General features: G+C 37.6%; 1 protein-coding gene across 1 annotated transcript; it reads left to right on the plus strand.

The window, feature by feature from the left end:
• The first annotated feature begins 1,434 nt into the window (after positions 1–1,434).
• On the plus strand, positions 1,435–22,905 carry LOC135466535 (N-acetylgalactosaminyltransferase 7-like). Its single transcript, XM_064744075.1, has 13 exons — positions 1,435–1,564; positions 2,430–2,625; positions 5,591–5,783; positions 6,815–6,953; positions 8,193–8,359; positions 8,872–9,079; positions 10,078–10,251; positions 11,366–11,483; positions 11,814–11,933; positions 12,358–12,579; positions 13,045–13,146; positions 15,964–16,089; positions 16,723–22,905. Exons 2-13 carry the CDS (start codon positions 2,488–2,490, stop codon positions 16,858–16,860), a joined length of 1,845 nt encoding a protein of 614 aa, XP_064600145.1. The 5' UTR covers positions 1,435–1,564; positions 2,430–2,487; the 3' UTR covers positions 16,861–22,905.
• The last annotated feature ends 177 nt before the right edge of the window (positions 22,906–23,082 follow it).

Raw genomic sequence — 23,082 nt, forward strand, 5'->3', positions numbered from 1 at the left:
TGTATGTAGTCTTGTCATATTGATGTATTTATTTGATCGATGTTTTACGCCGCACTCAAGAATGTTTCACTTATACAAGGGCGCCCAGCTTTACAGTGGGAGGAAACCGAACAGAGCCCAGAAAAAAGCCACGACCATCTGCAGGTTGCTGAAAGACCTCCCCCACTACGGCCGGTGAGGAAGCCAGCATGATCTGGACTTGAAACCACAGCGACCACATTTGGCCGAGAAGCTCCCGTGTTATTGCGCCAGGCTATATAAACACCTCGGCCACGGAGACCCCCTAGTCCTATCATAGAAATGTACACATGAATACACATACGCGTACATAGGCCTGTATATAGTGTGTATGTTTGGTGTTTTATGACGACGAGGAGTCATTAGGCATGTGTACATGTAGCTAACTGTACGTGTCTTCTTGTGGCAGGGCGAGTACATGTCGCCAAAGTGCTGCCGCCAGTGAAGTAGGCCTATGTCATGCCGAAGACACCAGACATGACACTACCTCTCCCATGCAGTCACATTACACTGATACCGGGCCAACAGTAGTCGTGTTTTATAATTACTTTTACCTAGTGGCATGCGACACAGCAACAAGTAGCCCACCATTTTTAATCAAGTCTTTGAGGCGCACTATATTGTGAATAGTCACGAACAATACATCTGTAGCTTACACGCCAAGTCACTCTAGATTATAAGCCTACGTCTCGACCAGGTTATCTAATAAAATGCTTTACCTACTTCTGTTTAAACCACATATGGTGCTATCGGAGGCGTGTAATTTGCTACCATGCAGCTTAGTATGAGGGATATCGACTGTCCAATATGCGAAAACTGTGCATTTCCACGGACAAGATTTTCTACATAGGCCTACCGATAGATTACAGCATCAGGCCCCAAATGGAAGATATAGGCCTACTTTTCTACACCATACAAAATTTTAATGCTTAAATAAATTTTTTTTCCCTCTATAGATAATCTAGACCTGCTTTCAAAGAATATTGCTATGGGTTGTGTGTTATTTTTTCGCGCAGGGATCGCTTTCGTTGCCCAATGGTTAGAGAGTCCGTTTCGAAGTCGGGAGAACCGCGATCAAACTCGGGTCGGGTACATCATAACAAAGACATTAGTTTCAAACTTCATGTTATTTTCAAGGAACATATTCCTTGAAAATAACATGAAGTTTGAAACTGCAGTTGGAATATAACAGAACGTAGAAAGTTACATATATATATATATATATGGCGGCATGGACTCGCCCTGCCACGAGAAGACACAGTAACACCCAAAGCATACATGCATACGTTTAAGCGTAGGATTAAGACTGGGTTAAATTTTTTAGGTACAATCGCCGGTGTGCCTAAACCAATCAACACGCCCTCTGTCTAAACGAAAGGGGAGATAATCCGCACAGGAAGAAATTGACGTGTGTGAGGAACCACTGTGGACACGGCGACAGCGTTAGAGCTTGTTTCTTCATGAAAGAAAAAATAGTGAGCCTGTACCCGCAGCCATACTCGGTGAGAGTTGTACAAACTCTGATGCCTGTTGAAAATTTTCTCCGGTATGTTGAAAAGTGCAGAACTAACTTTACGCCTACTCGTTGGCAGACGGTCATGTTCCCACGACACAAGTTATTTGTGGTGTCGTTGTTGTTGTTTTGCTGTATATCTAGTATTTGTACAGGTGTTGTGAAAGGATGCATCCAGTGATCAGGTTCATTTTTGGGCTGTTGTAAAGACCAGGGTTCCCCTATTGATACTCAGTGAGGTCCTTCTCAGATGTTCTTTTTTTTTTCACCAGGAAAAGTTAGTAGGCCTACGGGTGCTTGCAACTGCGAGTTAGTCCTATAGTGTACATGTAGCAGTCTGACCGTTTTCCATACTTCTGATTTGACAAGAACGATATAACTCAGAATCACGTAACTACTTCCAAGTAGGCCTATACTTGAGAGTGAGAGAGATTTTTTTTTCAACGAACCAAGTATCTTTTGATATACATGTAACATGCATCAATTTTTATTTAGCCACTCATCTTTCAGCTCTGTTGTTGTAAGAGGGATTCATAAACACTGTTTTTATGTAGCAATGGGATACCAGCAGAAGGCCTAAGTGGGATGTATTACGTCATTTCAGTGACGCTAGACATTCCACTGCAGCGTCAACAGAGCGACATCACAATGGGTAGACCAAGTACGTCATAGATGAAACTGCAGCATGCAACATGTTTTGCTTTGTGCTACAAAAGATTTGTGACATGCAAGTCCTGTGTCACACTAGCGCCACCTGCTGTGAGAGGAAAATCTGCCTGCACCCCTTTGTAAAATTGAGTTTAAAATTTATTGTTGGAATTGTACATGGAAACAATATTTCCAGTAAACTTGATTTTTTATATGCTGCCTAATTGTTTAAATTTCATTATGTGTCCAGTTTTCAGGTGACCACTGTATGAGTACAGTACTCACTGGCTGCCTTACAAACACCCACAATGAGGCTTCGTAAGGGGTTGATCCTCAAGGTTGGTGTTGTGGCGGTGTTTCTTATATTCGTCATACCATACCTGATTAGTTTGTTTGGTAGTCCAGAAGACCAACCAAAATCTCGGCGTAAAAGGATCAACTTTCAGGTATGCTTAACTTATTCCCGTACCTTTGTTTATAAGGATTTTAGGCCTCCGTGGTGTAGTGTTTATGTGCTGGGTTAATGTGCCATTATTCTGGGTGCTATCGTATAAGCCAAATATTCTTGAGTAAAGAGATAGGGACCAATTAAAAAAATAAGTAAACAAAATTAAAGTGATTGCAGTTATCAGACTTCAATCATTTCATGACATAAATGACTGGTCATGTTGATTTACTTTGTAATCTTGGGTTCCCTTGGTTTCTGCTCCCTTGGTTGCCCACTAAAGTGCATTTTTAAAGGTAAATAAATATCAGAAAATATTGTTTTTTATGCTGAAATTTACAATTTTCCTGTAGAATATTATTCCATGTTCCAAGCATATCTCAAAGCAGCATTCTAAACTCAGGATAACTCTCTGAATCAGGAAATAGGCAAGTTAGTCATGAACAAAGTTTATTGTCATGTAGAGTACTTGTAGGTTGTCAAGTCTCCACTATCAACCTCAACCAGTGAGAGTTAATTCTGGTTAATTGTTACTCCGAAAACTCTTCTCTTGTTGACACCCAGAGTACAGTCATCATTAAAGGTTGTGAGATGTCAGTATTAAGTGAACGTGATAAGCACACATGTGTACATGTACGTACATTTAATATTTCATAGAGTAAAGTACAAACACCTGGCATGTCTGGTGTGAGGCTCGACTTGGTACAGTAACACGTAGACAGGTTGCAGTGATGTGTTTACCTGTTGGAGAATCCTGACATGCCTGTCTAGTACTAGCTGAAACGCTCATTGTAACCAGTTGATAAATCCTTAGGTAAATGTTAGATAGCATTCCCCTAATGTTTTCACTGCTCTCCCAATCTGGGTACATGTACATATATGGTGTAAAATATTCATTAGATTTTGTAATCTATAATATACATCAACGTGTACAATTACACTATGACAACATATGCAATGTATAGCTCAGTTCACAGTTTCTCATGTACATCTACAGATACAGTAAATTCTGTTATTTTTGTATTAAAGTTTATGTGTGAATTAGATAGCCATTCACACCAGTGTGTTTAGCTTAAACTTTATAGTAATTTGCAATGCTCATTGTGGAGCACAATTTTGCTTTGAGCAGGGAAATCCATGGAGAAGCTGTAAACATCAGTATTAATCTACCTGACATCTGGCATACTAGTGACATATATATTAGATTTGTGAATTTCACAGTGTGGTAAGAGAAAGTTACAAAAGTAAAAAAATTTTTGATCTTAATTTTTCACCCCTGGCTTTCCATGCTCAAACAGACAAGCTGGGAGGGAAATTTAAGTGTTCTGGTAATTTGGAAATAGTTCATATTGTTCTACATTGTATGGTTAAATATGAAACATGTAAAACACATAAAAGGTATTGTTGTTGCATTCAATTTTTTTTTTTGGCTTTTTCTGTTAGTTTCAACATTTGTATTTGAAAGAACTGATGTGTTAAAAAAATGATGAGTAAAATTCTTTGAATTCTATAGTGGAAACTTACAAAGTAAACTCATAAACCATCTGTGAGTGTCTATGTTTTATGTGTCAGAATTTATTTGAACAGCATATTGATTTTGACTAACATAAAACTAACATAAATACACCTGGACAGGTAATAAAAACAGCTGTTATATTTATGAGCTATGCCAGATTCTGAAAGGAAAATCATTAAAAATATTGTCTTGGCATTGCGGTTTTTATGTACTGTCCAGATTTTCAGATTTCTATGCATTATGCGTGTATTTTCAGTGGGTAATACTGCACATATACGGATTATTCATCATTGAAAGAAAATGTCTGTCAAAATGCTAACAATACAAAGTGTATGTAGGTACATGATATAGATCTACATGTATAAATGGCATTAACAATATTGCTGACCCTTTCTCTGCTTGTTTGTCTCAAGCATATTTATTTCTCTAGGGTACATGTATATGGCATTAAATTCAGCTCCCACATGTGTACTTACATGTATTTAGTTGATTTTTATGATTGGTGTTTTACGCTGACCTCAGGGATGTTTCTTTCACTTATACCACAATGACCAGCATAGTGGTGGGAGGAAACCGGGCAGAGCCTGGAGAAATTCTCGACCGTCCGCTGACAGACTCCCACACACAGCTGGAGAGGAAGCCAACATGAGCTGAACTAGAAGTGAAGATGAAAGGGCTCTATATCATTGTGCCAGTTGAGCACGTTAACCACTTGGTTACAGAGTATATAGTTGGCTTGGCATTGATGGTTTGTCCATGTTTTGGTCTGAATCCAAGCAGGTTTGAGTGTACATGTACATGTAGTCATGATATCTTGATTTAAAATCACCAACATATGGTAACAGAGCATTCCATAGCAATGTTTAAGAAAAAGGTGGTTAGCGTGTCAGCACGGCACAGTGACCCATAGACCTCTCACCAATGTGGTCAGTGTGTTAAGTCCAGCTCATGCTGGCTTCCTCTCCGGTTTTACGTAGGAAGATCAAGGGTTTACCCATGGCCTTGCATTGCTTGGTTTATTCTCATCATAATGCTGGCGGCTGTCGTATGAGTGAAATATTCTTGACTGAATATTCTTCTGTACTGAGTACTGAGGAAATGCTGTTTTATGTCAGGCCATTAAAAGGGTGTTCTTTTATGTTTATGGGGCATTGGTAGCAATAAGCAGTTGATGTCTCTGTGACCACTCACAGTTTGTTAGATAAAAACCTCTTGTCTCGATATGGGATGCATATCAGGATGTCACACGTGTGAAAGTATGTCAGTAACATGCCATATTTTGGTGGTTTGTACAGGTAACACTCATTTCCTCCGTCTTTAACTATTGTAAAGGTGGAAAATTCAGGAGCGTGGCATTAAACAACAGCCAAATAAATAAATCTGACTACAGCATAAAACAACAATCATGTACTTGTAAAATATATAAATGTGTGTTTTCTTTCTCCTCCAGAATGAAGGCAATGTGCTGAGGTTTGACTCTCATGGAGCCGAGAATGTGATGCATCAGCCACTTCATGCACCATTTGCTGATGACAACCAGCCTGTGGGATTTGGAGAGAAAGTCTATGGACCACAAACAGTCTTCAAAACTGGTGTCCTGGGAAAGTATGAACTACGCGAAGTGAAGAAAGGCAGTGGACCAGGTAATTCTTCTATACTTATCCGATGTATTTGACGTAAAAAAATCCCCCCCCCCCCCCCCCCCCCCCAAATGCATTTTAGGTGCATTCATTACAAGAATTTTACAATGGATCATGACAACAGTTAATTTATACATTTCGTCATTGATTAATTTCACCTGGAAGATGTTCCTTGGTGCTGGGTTATGCCTTCACTCCTTTTGGGTAATACTGGGTATGGGAGAAGTTAAGTATGTTCGTCACTCAATTTGGACTTATATCTCTAGAGTAGCGAGTGATTTGCACATCAAAGCCAACATCTTCTGGTTTGGCGTTTTTCTCACGGCAAGGCCTGACTGGCATTAAGTTAATAAAAGAGCAGTGTGTTCATGTCATTGTGTTTCGAGGTAAGAAAATTGTGCCGATGTAAATTATTGTATTTATTTATTTGATTGGTGTTTTATGCTGTACTCAAGAATATTTCACTTATACGACGACGGCCAGCATTATGGTTGGAGGAAACGGGCGGAAACCCATGATCATCTGCAGATTGCTGGCAGACCTTCCCACATACAGCCGGAGGGGAAGCCAGCATAAGCTGGACGAACTCACGGTGACGGCATTGGTGAGAGGCACCTGGTTTGTTATGCTGTGCTAGTATTCTAACCAACTGAGCCACGGAGGCCCCGCCGATGTAAATTACACTTCTCAGCTAATTTAGGAGTGCATTTTGGTTCAGTTTTCAAGAATGACAGACTGTAACATATTACATTTGGTGCTGAAACTCGTTCAGGTTTCAGCAAACCTCAAAGACCTTGTAGAACTCTCAGAACTACTAAAAAAGAGTAGCTTGGTCAAGGATGAAATTTTAGGTCAGATAAAATTATGTACAGTATTAATCGGTTTGTCTAAATTGCAGACGGGATAGGAGAATCATAAAACTCACGGGTAACATTTAATATGCCAGTCCTCAAATGCAAAATCTCTCCTACTCTGCACTAAACATGCTAAATGGTTAGTGAATTTTGCTGATTCTCCTTTTTATCATCCTTCAGGTGAAAATGGTGAACCAGTTTACACAACGATGGAGGAGAAAGCAGCAGCTGATAAGTCCATCCGAGACTATGGCTTTAACATGGTGGCCAGTGATAAGGTGTCCTTGGACCGTGTGGTTCCTGATACACGAATGGAAGAGTAAGTTCAAGCTGGTGGTACCAGCCTGGATAGCACAGTTGGTTGAGCGTCCGCTTCTGGAGCGGTAGATCCAGGATCAATCCTGGGTCGAGTCACACCTAAGACTTTGAAAGAGGAAGTTGTAACTTCCTCGCTTGGCCTTCAGCATGAAGGGGATAGTGCGACGACTGGGTGACCCATATCAGTATAATGGCTCGGGTGGGTCAGCTTACTTGCCTTCGGGGGGCCTCCGTGGCTCATTTGATTAGCGCGCTAGCACAGTGTAATGACTCAGGAGCCTCTCACCAATGCGGTCGCTGTGAGTTCAAGTCCAGCTCATGCTGGCTTCCTCTCTGGCCGTAAGTGGGAAGGTCTGCCAGCAACCTGCGGATGGTCGTGGGTTTCCCCCGGGCTCTGCCTGTTTTCCACCCACCATAATGCTGGCTGCCATCGTATAAGTGAAATATTCTTGAGTATGGCGTAAAACACCAATCAAATAAATCAAATCAAATACTTGCCTTCGGTAAATCATCTCAGTGAAGCAGCACTAGATAAAAGAGGGGTGGAAATTTGTCCTGCAACAAGAACACATTACATACACCCTAAGGATTCCTTCGTCGTCATATGACTGAAAAATTGTTGAGTACGACGTCAAACCCCAAGCACTCACTCACTCACTCATTCAAGCTGGTGGTAGTCTTCATACTGAAGAACCTGGCACTCATCTCCTATAATACGATTCTTTTTCAGGCATGAAGAAAAAATTCAATTTTGCTACTTGTTACCACAACTCCACAGCCTCTATTAAACATGGCTTCCATACCCAGTGAAAGTGATTTGTTTTGGCACTAATTGTTGTGTTAACTTCAAGGTTTGTAAATATGTGCCCCACTACCTAGAATGGTGTAGTCTTCTGTACTTTGGCAATCCCAGATGTTAAGTGTGATTCTTTCAGGTGTAAATACTGGCAGTAACCTGTAAAGCTGATGTAGCTTGGAAATCTCTACTGTGGATGTGATACCTGTGATTGTTTCTGGTGTAAATAGTGGCACTACTAATTAAGTACCTGTCATTATTTCAGTTGTAAATAGTGGCACTACTAATTAAATGCCTGTGATTATTCGGGTGTAAATACCGACACTACTAATCAGGTACCTGTGATTATTTCAGGTGTAAGTACTGGCACTATCAATGAAGTACCTGTGATGATTTCAGGTCCAAATACTAACACTATTAATTAAGCACCTGTGATTATTTCAGGTGTAAATACTGGCACTACCCAGAGAAACTTCCGAAGGCGAGTGTAATCCTTGTGTTTCACAATGAAGGCTGGTCTACCTTAATCCGCACAGTTCACAGCGTTATTAACATGTCACCTCCAGAGCTTTTACATGAAATAGTCATGGTGGATGATTACAGTGATAAAGGTAGGCCTTAGGTTTATCACACTGCAGCTTATCCAGCTGGTAATAATACTGGATGTCTAGGACCATACATGTATGATATAATTACATTTGATTTTATGTACAAATTTCATATCTGACTATTGCCATTGTAACTTCTGCAATGGGAGCTTGTTTAATGATACGTCCAGTTCAGACAGAGACTCTGGCTGTTAACAGCACTTAATAAGTTAGCTGTGAAAATTCAGGTTTAGGTGTTCTCATGTAGCATGTCTAGGACACCTGCCATGTTATACTATGTGCATGTATGCTGTAACTTCCCATTACAGTCCATAAAAAAGACTGTTTTCCAAGTGTTATGTTTCAGAGGATTAAACCCATCACATAGGCATAAATATTGACATACTCTCATAGTTTTACAAAGTTGCATGTAGTGTCAACTGATCAGTTATAAGTCTGAAAAGTTGTTCCTTGATATTTTTTGCCAACCTTACCATCATGCCTGTTTTACTTATTTTACTACTTTTTCCTTTCAGAGCACTTAAAACTCAAACTGAAAAATTATTTAAAAAGATTCAAAGGGAAAGTGAAACTTTTCCGCAATGAGAAACGCGAGGGTTTGATTAGAACAAGAACTCTTGGAGCTCAATATTCTACAGGGGAAGTAATCATCTTCCTTGATGCCCACTGTGAGTGCAATTACAACTGGTTACCTCCCTTGTTGGCAAGAATTGCCTATGACAGGTATGTGGATTCAGGTCAAGAAGGTATTATCTTTAGGACACACCAATTTGAATTGTTGCTTTATGAGCAGAATAAATCTTTTTTTCATTTTAGATGGAAGGTATAAAAATCAAAGTTGAAAATCTTCTAATTTGTGGAAAATTTTGACTATCCTGGCAATTTTTCCTGTTGAAGACACATTTACATGCTGGGGAAGCTTAGAAGAACAGGAAAATATAAAAGAAAGCAGGGAGATGCAACAAAATAGAAAGGATTTTTAGTTCTATTTTTGTTGCATTTTTGGATTTTCTTTAGAGTTGGCTCGCCCATAAAACATGAAATAAACACCCAGAAAGATTATATTGAAAGTATATACATGTGTTCTTGCATCTTTAAGATCAGAATTCTTCTTTCTTTGTGCTGGCTTAACTCTTCATTATCAAAGAAATGTAAAATCTAATGGTTGACTGGAAAGTAAATGCAAGAGGGCTCTGTTTTTTTAATATTTCAGAGGAATGCAGAGAAAAAAATATGAAACTTGTCAATAATTGGTGTTGTGCTATCATTGATAGCATATGTCCCCGAAAAACTTTCTTCAGTTATTATGCATTAATAGTATGCTTGTTAACACATGCACATATACACTCAAACAGCTCTCAGCATGAACAGTATTTTTGTTATGCTCATCAGGTTTATGAAGGACATACAATTACCTTGTTAAAGACGGGTCATATGTTATGGCATTGATTATCCATCCGTCGCTAAAGTTTATATCTAAAAGAACTGCATCAGTTGGAGTTATAAAATTGTCGCATTAAAATTTCACATACTTATGTCCCTCATTTTGATGAATTGGTTTTCCTGTTGATTGTGTATTTGAATAACTCATTCGCGTAAGAACTTATTCACATTGGAGTTTAAAATCTGATGATCCTGTATATTTTGATCATTCACAAGCCTGATGGCATTCTCTATTATTCACTGATCACATGTCAAGGTTTTTCAACTCTGTATTTCAGGACAATTATGGCTGTTCCTATTGTGGAAGGTATCCACTGGGATAACTTCCGCTACGCGCCTGTCTACACCACAGACCATCACCGGGGCATCTTTGAGTGGGGATTCCTGTACAAGGAGTCCAGAGTGCCATCACAAGAGCTACAGAAGAGAGGACACCACAGTGCTCCATACTGGTCAGTATACAACCATTACTTTCATTCCTGTGCTGTGTCTTTGGGCTAGGTAATAGGGAGCTCATCCAGCTAGCATAAGCCTTTCACCAACTGGGTCAAAACATGTAGACATGAGCACCAGTTTATGTCTTATGATTTGAACATCTGTGTGCTTGTCTGTACAGGAATACTTGTACAACCTCTCTAAATGTATGTAGCACTGTACTTCAAGTGAGACGTTTTCATTTTGATGGATTCATAAGATTAATTTCTTATCAGAAAAACTTAAATATTGGAATAAAACATCATTTCAAGGCCTTATTGTACATGTAAAAGTGAATTTAGCTGAAATACAGTATCATATTTCCTAAGATATTTGAGGTTGTATCTAAGGGTAGAGGTGTGGTTAAGGTGCCTGTCTTTCAATTACTCTTGCACCTGAGTTGTGCACTATTTCCAAGGAGATGAGAAGAAAACACTAACATGAAGTGTATGTCAAACAAAAGACAATTAAACCCAGAAAAATAGTAATTTTTTTTTTTTAAACCGAGTAAAATTCATTTAAAAATTTTTTTCTGACCATATTGGGACCATCTAAGTCACATCAGGTTTTTGTTAACGTACGTAGACTAGCAGATTTCATCATTCAAAACGCATATATGTGTAGATCTATGTATGCATTTGCTGAATATACCTTAAAACGAACTATTTCAAACAAAACATATGGAAGTGATGCCAATGATACTGTCTATACACATAATACTAGAATCTAATGTATTTTATTCAAGATTTTTTTTAAAAATGTTCTTTTATCTGATGCATAGTATACTTCATTTTTTGTGTTTTCTTGGCCTTCCTGGGCCTTGACAGCATTAAGCCGTTGACAGCACTCAAACATGTCCTAGGATCACTATAAACCTTCCACCAACATGGAATACAGGTGGAGTGTGTCTCATGTGAGAAAATCCACATATTACCAACAAAAGACTGGTACATGGTTTACTCTGGCCCTCCTGGCTCTTTGGTTTCATATATTCATGAAGATGACCACCATTGAATACATAAATATTATTGATTATGGAATTAAGTATGAAATGTTGTTCAAGCAGCTTGTCTTGTCTCCATGTCATTTCAGGTCGCCCACCCATGCTGGAGGCCTGTTTGCCATGGACAGGAAGTATTTCTTTCAGCTAGGTGGTTATGACCCAGGTTTACAGATCTGGGGAGGAGAAAACTTTGAACTCTCTTTTAAGGTTTGTATGTTCTCATGCTAAGTTTGCATATGTATTTTCCAGCTGTACTCAAGAGCTGTTAATTCATGTGATGTTGGTTTGGAGAAAGTAGAAATGGAGTCAAACTTGAGGAAAACCAACAATCAAACCTAAAAAAAAATGGCCATGTTAAATGATGGCTCATTCAGAATAAAAACCAACCATATCACTTGAAAAAAAGTCAACTTTAGGTGAAATATAGCACATGTATATGAAGGGCTTGTAAACATGGTAAATTGTGACATTTTGTCTGACAGTGCTTATTGTTAAATGATGTTTGTGGTGCATTGCACAGTATTATCTCTGTTCCAGATTTGGCAGTGTGGCGGAAGTATAGAATGGGTACCATGTTCCAGGGTAGGACATGTCTACAGAAATCACATGCCTTACGGGTTTGGCAATATTAATTCAAAAGTACCAGTGGTTTTATTGGTAAGTTTCTTTTTTAAAATAGGCTGTACAACACTCATAAAAGCTGAAATGCTGCAGGTTTCACCAAAGTCTGTACAGCAAAGTAATGTATTATCAATATTGTACTTTTAATCTGAATAATCCATTCAGGCCCTTTTGAATTTTGTACTAAGGAATAGTCTTTCCAGACAGTGTACTACTTTGGGAAATTGCATTGTTAAAACTGGTTTTATGTGATTGATTTAAAAACCAAGAACCATTTGTCAGGTAAATTTCATTTTAACATCTTAATTGTAAGATTCCTCCTAATTATAAAGTGTATGCCTGTTATATATCATACTGACAAATAGCATAATTTAACCCCCATTTTGTGGATGGTTTCTTCAGGCAAAGTCATGCAAATAAAGAAAATGAAAAAACAAGCAGAAATATGTTATCTCTTTAGAATTATTTGCGAGTCGTTGAAGTATGGCTGGATGATGAGTTCAAAGAGTACTACTACAGAAGGGAGCCAACGATACGAGGCTACCCACCAGGCAACATCACTGCTCAGCTCAAGTTCAAGAAAGACCACAAGTGTCACAGCTTTAAGTGGTTTATGGACAACATAGCGTATGAGGTGTATGACAGGTTCCCACCACCACCAGCCAATCTGGCCTGGGGAGAGGTAGGGTATAAACACTTACCACCCACTTTTCCTACATGTTCACAACGATTGTATTGTTAAATGGCTAGTAAAGCAGTCATATTAACATCATCCAGCATGCACAAATCTACAGAAAGAGTTTAATGTCTAATCAAAATGTTTGGCATTATTAAACTTGTTGCTGTTGAAAAAGCAGTTTATCCTTTGTAAATGACAATTCATTGTTTTTCAGTCTTGAAGTTTTTGAGTTGATTCAGACAACTTAATCGAGTGACCACCAAATTCAATATCTGGTCAGAGAATAAAAATACCAGTTTGAAAGGAATTCCATGTATAGTATCATTTGAAGTTACATGTATGCTGAAAACTTTTTTTATTGAAAACAGAAATAAATTTTAACAAATCATGTGCTAAGTTTCTATCTTCACTTTTATTGTGCTATTTCTCTTGATATCACATTCTACATGTATGTACTTGTGCTTTTAGATCAAGCTGAAGGGTGGCAGCAAATGTTGGGACACTCTGGGTCAAGGTGTTGGGGGAGGTTCTATAGGTACAAGCGTGTGTCATCATTATGGTGGTAACCAGGTGAGTTTGATATCGGGTGAGAGACCTCTCATTCAGACTTCAGCTAATGACTTGTAGTGCTGGTTTTAAAGCCAAGCTTATACTCCACTGAAAGCAGTGTTTGACCCCAGGTCTCAGTGGTTTGTGGGCCTTGGTGATAGTAAGGGGTTGATGATGCTCGTGTGACTGCACAGGCTAACGTTCATTGAAGACCACCCATCTTCCATGACTGTGGTGTTCATATCTCTGTAATTAAATTTCCTTTGTGTTCAAGTGATAACAAACTTTTGGATGGGTCAATTTTTTGCGTTCATACCTCGAACCCAAAAAATATTTACGCTCCGCCCCTTCTGGACTACTTTTTACTAAAAAAAAAAAAACAGGACTATGCCCATGTAAAACATGCATTCCCCATCTGCTGTAGATGGATTTTCAACATAAAAATGATTTCAAACCACCTGCAATCTTCATCCAACATAAATTTTCACGCAAGTAAATTGACAACCATAAGTGGAAAACTCTCGGAATATCCAAAATATTGACACAAATAAATAGTTATTTTTAATCATATTTCCTTTATTTTTTAATTTACAATGGAACTCTGTGGGAGAAGGGAAATAGGTTGATTACAAACAATTCCACGGCTTCAGTTGAACAACAAAACTCAATGAAAACATCCCGATAAAACATCCACTGTCAGACAAAAATTTTGTCTGAGTACCGATGTTATAAACATTGGTAAAAATGTCAGGTGAAAACTAAAATTTAATATCAGAGTGGGATTGCCTCGTGTACGATAACGAGGAAATTATTCAACATTGCATGCTTGTAAATATCAGTTCCTATCTGGCTGCAAGGGATACGCGTACTGTGCTTCAAAGATTTAAGGTGTGCTGTGAACTCTCCATCCATTTTAAATGTTTTGGTCCCTCACGTGGCTGGGCTGGGATTTTCTTTGTTTTTACATACATGAAAACGAAGTAGAGTCTCAGTATGCCTTGATCCATAAACAGCATCAGGTTGTTTGCACGTTTCAGACAACATCATGCTGTAAAGTGCAATAAAACCTACACCCCATCTACAATGTAGGCTACAAACTGTCTGCACTCTACATGCATTCATATGGCTACAAAATTGCCAGTGGGGCGTTAAGCCATAATCATTCATTCTACAATGCTTTCAAGCAAGGTGTTACACAAGTTTACAGTTTCGACACAGATTGCTTATAAGTGGAAGTTCCTTGCGAAGTTATACAGGTGGAAATTTTCCACAGATCAGGAGAACATTATTTATTCCCAGCTTAGTGAGAGTCACACACATTCACATCTGGCCCCAAAGCGACAAACACTGCATACGAAACCCGTGAACATTTGTACATCATGAGCCTTCCCCGTCATTCACTCCTTGCATCACTCCAAACCCATCATCGTCTTCTATTCTAAACACAACAATTAAGCCTCTCCGCTATCAGGTAGCTACACAGAAAGTAAATTCCACTATTTCTACATCATCTTGATTCATCTTTAACTTAACAATAAAATAAAACAAAATCATCTCTACAACTCATGCAGTCGGTCAAACTTCAGCATGTCGCCGATAAAACTTCCAGCTGGTGACTAACTATGCTTGTGACGTTATGGAAGAACATTGTAGCGTTCCATTTGTTCTTGCATTTTATTGATAAAATTGTATTCTTGCATCTACTTCAGACAACAAACGCACCTTTAGGACAGACTGAGATGAAGTCATTGTACATGAACAAACGCACCCATAGGACAGACTGAGATATAGTCGTTTGTACATCATGAACAAACGCGCCCTTAGGACAGACTGAGATATAGTCACTTGTACATCATGAACAAACACGCCCTTAGGACAGACTGAGATATAGTCGTTTGTACATCATGAACAAATGCGCCCATAGGACAGACTGAGATATAGTCGTTTGTACATCGTGAACAAACGCACCCTTAGGACAGACTGAGATATAGTCGTTTGTACATCATGAACAAACGTGCCCTTAGGACAGACTGAGATATAGTCATTTGTACATCATGAACAAACGTGCCCTTAGGACAGACTGAGATATAGTCACTTGTACATCATGAACAAACGCGTCCGTAGGACAGACTGAGATGTAGTCACTTGTACATCATAAACGAACGCGCCCTTAGGACAGACTGAGATATAGTCACTTGTACATCATGAACAAACGCGCCCTTAGGACAGACTGAGATATAGTCATTTGTACATCATGAACGAACGCGCCCTTAGGACAGACTGAGATATAGTCGTTTGTACATCATGAACAAACGCGCCCTGAGGACAAACTAAGATATAGTTGCTTGTACATCATGAACAAACGTGCCCTTAGGACAGACTGAGATATAGTCATTTGTACATCATGAACAAACGTACCCTTAGGACAGACTGAGATATCGTCGTTTGTACATCATGAACAAATGTGCCCGTAGGACAGATTGAGATATGTCGCGAATCAGTTCACACAACAGTTTACACAGATGTTTTTTTTTTGTTCATACCCCAATGAACGGAAAAAAAGTTGCAGTCAATCCTTAAATTATATCACATGTGGAAGAGTTTGTCAGTAACTTGCCAAAGGTTGGTGGTTTACCATTGACACACCATGGTGGTTTCCTGCACCCATAAACTGATCATGAGAGTGGAAAATCCAATAAATAAGTACTTAAATAAACAACAGTTAATACTGCATGATCAGAAATAATTCCTGTGCCATTGTGTCGAGTAAAGGTAGAAATGAATGTATAACACTGAAACTCACTGAAACTCATCAAGATCTCATCATGTTATTTTCAGCTGTTCCGTCTCAATGTGAAGGGTCAGTTTGCTGTGGGGGAAAGGTGTTTACTGCAGCGGGGTGGAGACACCATCTCTGTACATGTCTGTGATGCGGAGCCCACAGGACCATGGGATTTCAACAAGGTAACGAGATCCACTTTTTGGCATGTTAAATGTACACAATCTGCATTGAATGCTTGTAAGAAAACATACAGAGAAAAAGCTGTTCACAGTGTTTTAATCATATTACTTTAGTTGATTTTGAAAAGAGGAAACATACTCGTGCTGAGAAAACGCAGCCTTTTTGTCAAACATGTAGATTTGAGGACCTTAATATAAAGAGGACTTGTCACTAGTCAGTAAAGTTGTTCGTTCATACATGTGTCTCTACTGTTTCCCCACGTGTAAATCTCCTTTCATTTAAAAACTGCAGGTGCAAACCTGACTTGTGACTTGTGAATAATTGTAGGTAATTTAATAAAAACAGACGTTATTGTTTGTGTGGCCATTCTTCAGCAATTTAGTGTGCATCAAATTACAGCCAATGGCAGCCTAATAGGATAAGCCATTGTATAAGTGGAAAGTTCTTGAGTATGACTTTAAAACGAAAATCAAATAAATAAATGTATAGGAGAATTGTTTCTAATAGTCAAGATTTTAACTGAATTATTTTGTGGAACATGTTGAAAATGTTTAGATTATCCACAGTATTGAAAAGTGTAAATCCTAAAGAACAGCTGTGCCTTAATATTTAAAAATCATGATTTATGTTGGTAGAAAACTGGGCAAATCCAAGAGACAAAACTCAACAGGTGTGCTGAAGTGGATGACACGAACCATTTGCGTTTAAAGATCTGCAACGAGGATGAGCCTAACCAGCAGTGGGAGATAAACCCCATTGTACCATGGCGGTAGCCCAAACATTCAAGGAATAGTTTTTTGTTTTTTTCCAAATGAGTGCTGGACATTACATCAGGAATTCATTTCAGTAGTGTGAAGAAGACAACTGAATCTAATTATTCCTAGTGTACATTAGTTGACTGATTATACAGCAAGTTTAAATGATGTTTACCAAAATTGTCAACATCTGATAATATTAAAGAGGCTGCAGTGTCTTGATTCTAAATTTCAGTGTGAATACTATTGTCACTGTAGTGGCAGTTTAAAGGGATTTCACACAACTCTTAACACATACTTACAATAGGGGAGATTTGAGATCAGACTCTTTTGCTGCCAAAGGGCTTGTCAAAAATGTTATGCAACTTTTTTTGACCTTAAGTTAGTGATCACCTGACTTGGCATGTTCCAGAGGCAGAAATGACATTCTTCAGTAAGTTATGAAGTTCACAAAGACTCAGCACCTCAGTTTTCTCCAACATTCTTTTAACCAAGCAACTCTGTGAAACTTTATTTAGACTCCCATGTTATTGTACATGCAATTTAATATAGTAGCCTAACATTTCTGACTGATCACATGTTACTATAGATTTTTTTTTTTTTGGGGATAAAAGCATTAGGGTGCAAGAGAACTTTGTTAGCTACCTACCTAGCTGTGGTAAGGGGAAAAAGCCAACATTAATAAATTACACTATGAAAAGTGTGACAAATTGTACTGGCCATTTGTGTTACTGTGATCCCTGTGAGAATGGCATGTTTTATCACACATGTAACTGCTGACAGAACTGTCTTGTAAACTTCTGTTGCGGTGAATTTCTGGCTATGTGATGTGACGACCTGAGATCAGGTGAAAGTTGATGGCAAAATGCTGACTTCAAAGTCTTGTGCCAATGTGTGATAAATGTATATAGGTAAATTTTAGATTTATGCTAACCTAATAAATGAAATCTTGCTTGTTTTTCTTACATTATGCAAAACTAGATTACTGTTTCATTGCCCATACCCATGTCTTTTGCTAGTATATATTTTAGGGTTATTTTTTTTAGATTTGTGTTAAAAAGATGTACATTTTACATTTTCTTGAGGCTGAAATATTTGATGTGCTGCAGTGGTTTTAAAGTAAAGTATGCAAGTCACTCCGAGAAAAGAGTCATAATCCTGATGATGGCCAAGTGAAGGATGAAATATCAATGTTTGCCAGCGATGCCTTTTACATCCTTTCTCAGAGTAACTTGGGGATCTAATGGAATGTAGTGGTTTATGTGTGCCAGTTTTATGCAAGTTCTGTAGTTTATTGGGAATTTAGTTATGCTGGCACAAATGTTGCGGACGCTGAACATGAAGTGACAGTATTCTTGTTTGATACTATATATATGTCAAAGATGTTTCTTTACTGCTGGTATGAAATATGTGTAGAAGCTGAATTTCAACTTCAAGTAAAGCTTTCAATGTAACCATAAACAAAACAAAACTAAACTTAAAACTGTGAATAATTTTAATATATTTCAGTTTAAACAAACATAAGTGTAAAGAGAAGTCTCAGAAGGGACTGTGTATTCACATATTTTTTCATGTCTTATGTCCGTCAGATTTGTTAAAATTTTCATCTCACTTCAGTGTAAGTTATTAAATACCAAGATTTCACCAGGAGCTGATATTCAAATGACAACATTTGAAATATGATTTAACTTGCATCTATTTTGTGAATGAATTAATATAAATCCAGATCGATGTGAAATTCCAGACCAAAGCATTCAAATACTTCTAACATTTTTTTTGATTGTGTAACTTGTGCATGTTGATTACATGCATCATTACTGCAGCCGGCCATCATTTAATGTTTGTTATTATTCACGGGAGAGGTTTTAATGTACAGTTATATATGTATATCATCATTATGGAAGCACTTGTTAAGGTTCAGCTCTCTGTCTTAAAAACTGATTTCATCGCTCTCATCACCTTGGCTTAAATGATAACGACTATAGTACACAGTTCATTTAACTTGCCATGGTGGTGGTTGAATTGGTCATGAAGATGAAGTCACTTTTTTGTAACAGTTCACTGAACATTTCACTTCAATATGTTACTGGTAGATTGGTGTAGCTCCAATATTTGTTCGAGATAATTCCATTTTATTTAGCATGGTTCAGGTATGCATCTTTATCTAGTCAATATTGTAGCAAAGGATAATCCCAATCCGTCAACAAGTATATATGGGATGGACTTGTCCTAAAAGTATATATGGGTGTTTATGAAGTAAGAAATCTGGTAGGAATTGAAAGTCTTTAATGTCTCTATTTTCATTGAATTTTCAACTTTTAGTATTTAAATCCCAATTCGTGCTTTCTTGTATAAGGGTTGTGCTTGGATTGAACTTGTTGTAAATACACTGCACATCAAAGTGATGATGGCATGTGTCTCTTGCTCACTGAATACACTGAAAAATTATTATATTTCCTGTATACTTGTATTTGTAACTGTACCAAAGGTTGAATTTCATCACTAAAATCTCATAGGTATAATATGCTTTTATAGGAATAATCTTTTTACTAATTACATTAAAATATGTACAAATACCCTAAATGGCCTCAAATTTGCCAACATTTTTAATAAATGTCACAAAAAATTATTTTTGGTGCTGAAACTTACAATTTTCCAGTAGAATATTATCCCATGTTCCAAGCAAACCTCAAAACACCTTTCTAAAATCAATCGAACTCTCAGAATCGGGGGAAAATGAGCAACTTAGTCATGGACGAAATTTATGGTCATTTAGGGTAATACTTTTTATGAAGATTGTGAGAAAATGAGATGAAATCAATTTTCTCCATATTCCTACACACACTGGTCAACTATACACTAACATGTCATGTAACAGTGAAGGACTTCTGTTGCAATTTTGCAGGCTTGCATAGCAAACAAGGTTTGTCCTTAAAACAAACTTTCCTGAATGTGGTCGTTAAACATTAATGGAATAAAATGAAACTGTCCACGATCGTATAAGTGAAAATTTCTTATGTGTGATGTTGAAGATTAATCTGTCCATTAATCATTCAGTACTTAAGCTGGGTGCTAATCCTTTGTCACTTGAAGTTGTACGTAGATAGCCAGTTTTCCCTAAACTGTTGTGGTTTAAGTTCAAACAGCATCAAATAGAACTTCTGTGTGGTCAATGGAAAGAGTGTTAGGCCTTATTCTAACAACTATTTACAATCCTTCAACGACTTTTTGAGGAATGGCTGACAAATTTCAGAACTCATTCAGTCCAGCTAGTGTGTGAATATTCCATATGTTATTTGCCCCTGAAGGTTGTATGTATGTATGTATATACATTACAGCCGGATCTTAACCATCAATCCTATGCCCATTGTGACCAGAGGATACGCTGACGATGCACCGTCATAATCGTACCGTGACACCATTGAACCCTCGGCCGACCGTCAGCAGACCGTCGGCCAATGCTCATTAAATGTTTTAATGCTAAATGCGGACCGATTTCCTGTGAACCATCATGTCTATTATGAACACCTTGATGGTTTGGAGCATATGTACTTGCTCACAAATTTCTCCGAAAATTTGAGTTTTATTAGCTAACTGTTTGGGACCTTAACTGTTTTGGTCTGCCACCCATACACAAGGTTCACTTCATTATAGGGGATTCAAGTTTATAACAGGCCCCTCAGGTATACCATATTTTGTTTTATTATAAATTACTTTACTAATTATTAAATAACCAGCCCTCTTAGAGGCATTTATGGCAGAGTTATGTGACGACAAATATATGTATATGCAACACATTGCTTTCTCTAAAGTCCAGCCAGGTTCAGTGTATAGTGGGTGCATGATATTCAAACCTCCTGACGTAGGGGCATAGGATTGATGGTAAGGACGGGCTGTACTGTATGTATGTATGTATGTATGTATTGAGGTTTAACGTCGTACACGTGAAGTTTGTCAGGCATGACTAGTTACGGTACTTAAATGTATTCAGTTGAGAATTGATGCCTGACAACATCCTTCTTAGACTTCTTATTTGAAGGAACACTGACAAGAAAAGCACTCATAAATGGTCTATAAATGTCATCTATCTGTTGTAATGTACTAGCTAATAATTCACAGTACATGTAGTAATGACCCAGGCGGGTGGTGAATACTAAATTTAGTCTACAGTAGTTGATTACTAGTTGCTTGTATTTAGTTCCATTATTTTGATATTAAAGTTCAACACCTAATCGTGATATATCAAGCCAAATTTAATTATTGCTTCATAAAGTTTGTCATTTTAAAGTTTGAAAATTACCCTTCTGAAGTCATCAGAGTGGGAAAATTGATTTAAGGTACATTTTGGATCATAAATCTACTGATTGTGTGGAGCTTGTGGTATTCAGCCAAATTCTCTCAACATGAACATTACAGAAATGTTACATATTCTACATGTAACACATACTAGTAGCTTTTTATTTTCATTTTGGCTTTCATTTAAATGTTAATGTTACATTCCAGTCACGGCTGTCAGATGATGAAACATTTTATATTCAGTGTTTTCGGTGTCTTATTAATTGGCAATTTACCACTAGTGGTCAAGGTCAATTTACCACTAATGGTCAAGGTCAAATTTAACATGCTAATTATATATGACTCATTTCAATGTTTCATTCTCTTAAATTTATAGAGGAAACTTTTGAATTTAAATGTTAAGTATTTTCTCTCTCTTTTTTTTTTAAATACATTTTATAAAGTTACAGGGATTCCATGACAAACACGAGGATGATTAAGAAGTGATTTATAGCACTGCTATTTTAACACCACCAGATCCCATTATGTAAAATGTTGTGCAGCTAATCGACTTGTGCAATGATGATCATCAAAGACTTTCTCGAACAACATGTAAGAAAGAACATCATGAGCCTATAAAATTTCAGCCTGAAGACATGATTTACCTCAGTGTCTGAAAGAAGTGCTAGCTCAAACATGCTTAAAGATCATCATTCAGAAAAGAAAAAAATAACATGTATTTAATATTTTCATAATACATTTATTCATTGATGTTCATTACATTTATCTGAGTATGTAAGCTTGGCAGGTAGGCGTTTACTTCACAGGACTAAACATGGGCGCAAATATGGTGAGATGTATTTTTCAGAAGTATGTAGCACACAGGTATGGAATGTCTTCAACTTTTCTTGCATTGGGTCCAGCAAGGGATGATCTTAACTTTGTATTGTCTGAATGCCTTTTAATACATGACGTAGGACGGCAAATTAGCAGGCCTCATCTGGTTTTATAGTCATTGTGGAATGGAGATCCTCCAGTTCTCCCCGGTTAGGAATCACACTCTAGTTGGTTTCGCTTCAGCTTTAAGTCAGAAGGTTTATATTAGAAAGTTCAGGGACTCTAATTTCTTCTAGCAAAAGACATTCTTGAGTACAAAGCTATCTTAGACCTAAGTCAAAGTTTCACCCTGAGTTTCTGAGTCTTACTCTGAATTTACATCGTCAGACAATCTTTTGACTTTGTTACATCAGGCATGTCAGAAACAACACTTTTAAAGTGATTTGAAATGAAACACCGTGCAGTGAAATAAACAAATACACGATATTAAATGGCATAACAAAATATATTTTTTATGCTATGTTTGACCATGCACAAATTCTATGGATCCTATTATATTGAACAAGATGATGTGATGCATCAGTCTGTTCTGTGTACTCTGTTTTAAAAAAAAAGAAAGCTCAATATGATGTAGATTTTAGGAGTGTAACTTGATGAATACCGACATGAGTAGCATGCTTATTCCTGGAATACATTAAATAAGTTTGTTTATAAACATGGTATGGATTGTTACATAGCTGTACTAGCTGGGATCTTGTAGTATAATGTGTGCAGGTCCTGGTTGGATACGTCTACCATTTGTGTTGATTTACATTATAGATTAATTGTTACTATGGTGGCTGATCATTATCATTATTAAAACATCGTCAGGGTGATGAGGTATTTTTATGTATTAAAATGTCAAACTCATTTCTGTGTGGGCGTTAGTACAATATGTTGATTGCGGTTCAAAAGCAACTGAAGTAGAAGTGTGTTACAAATAGTCCTTTAATCAATTTTGTTTTTATGAATACTTTGTTAAAGTAGAGTTGTATTAAGAGGCTCTGCTATATGAGGTGCTCATGGGATAGCTGAGACGCAGGCAACTGGCTGGTATCATGTTTATGTAAATTAAAATGTCAGTTTCTC

This window comes from Liolophura sinensis, chromosome 6 (assembly GCF_032854445.1).
Source record: "Liolophura sinensis isolate JHLJ2023 chromosome 6, CUHK_Ljap_v2, whole genome shotgun sequence".
NCBI lineage: Eukaryota > Metazoa > Mollusca > Polyplacophora > Chitonida > Chitonidae > Liolophura > Liolophura sinensis.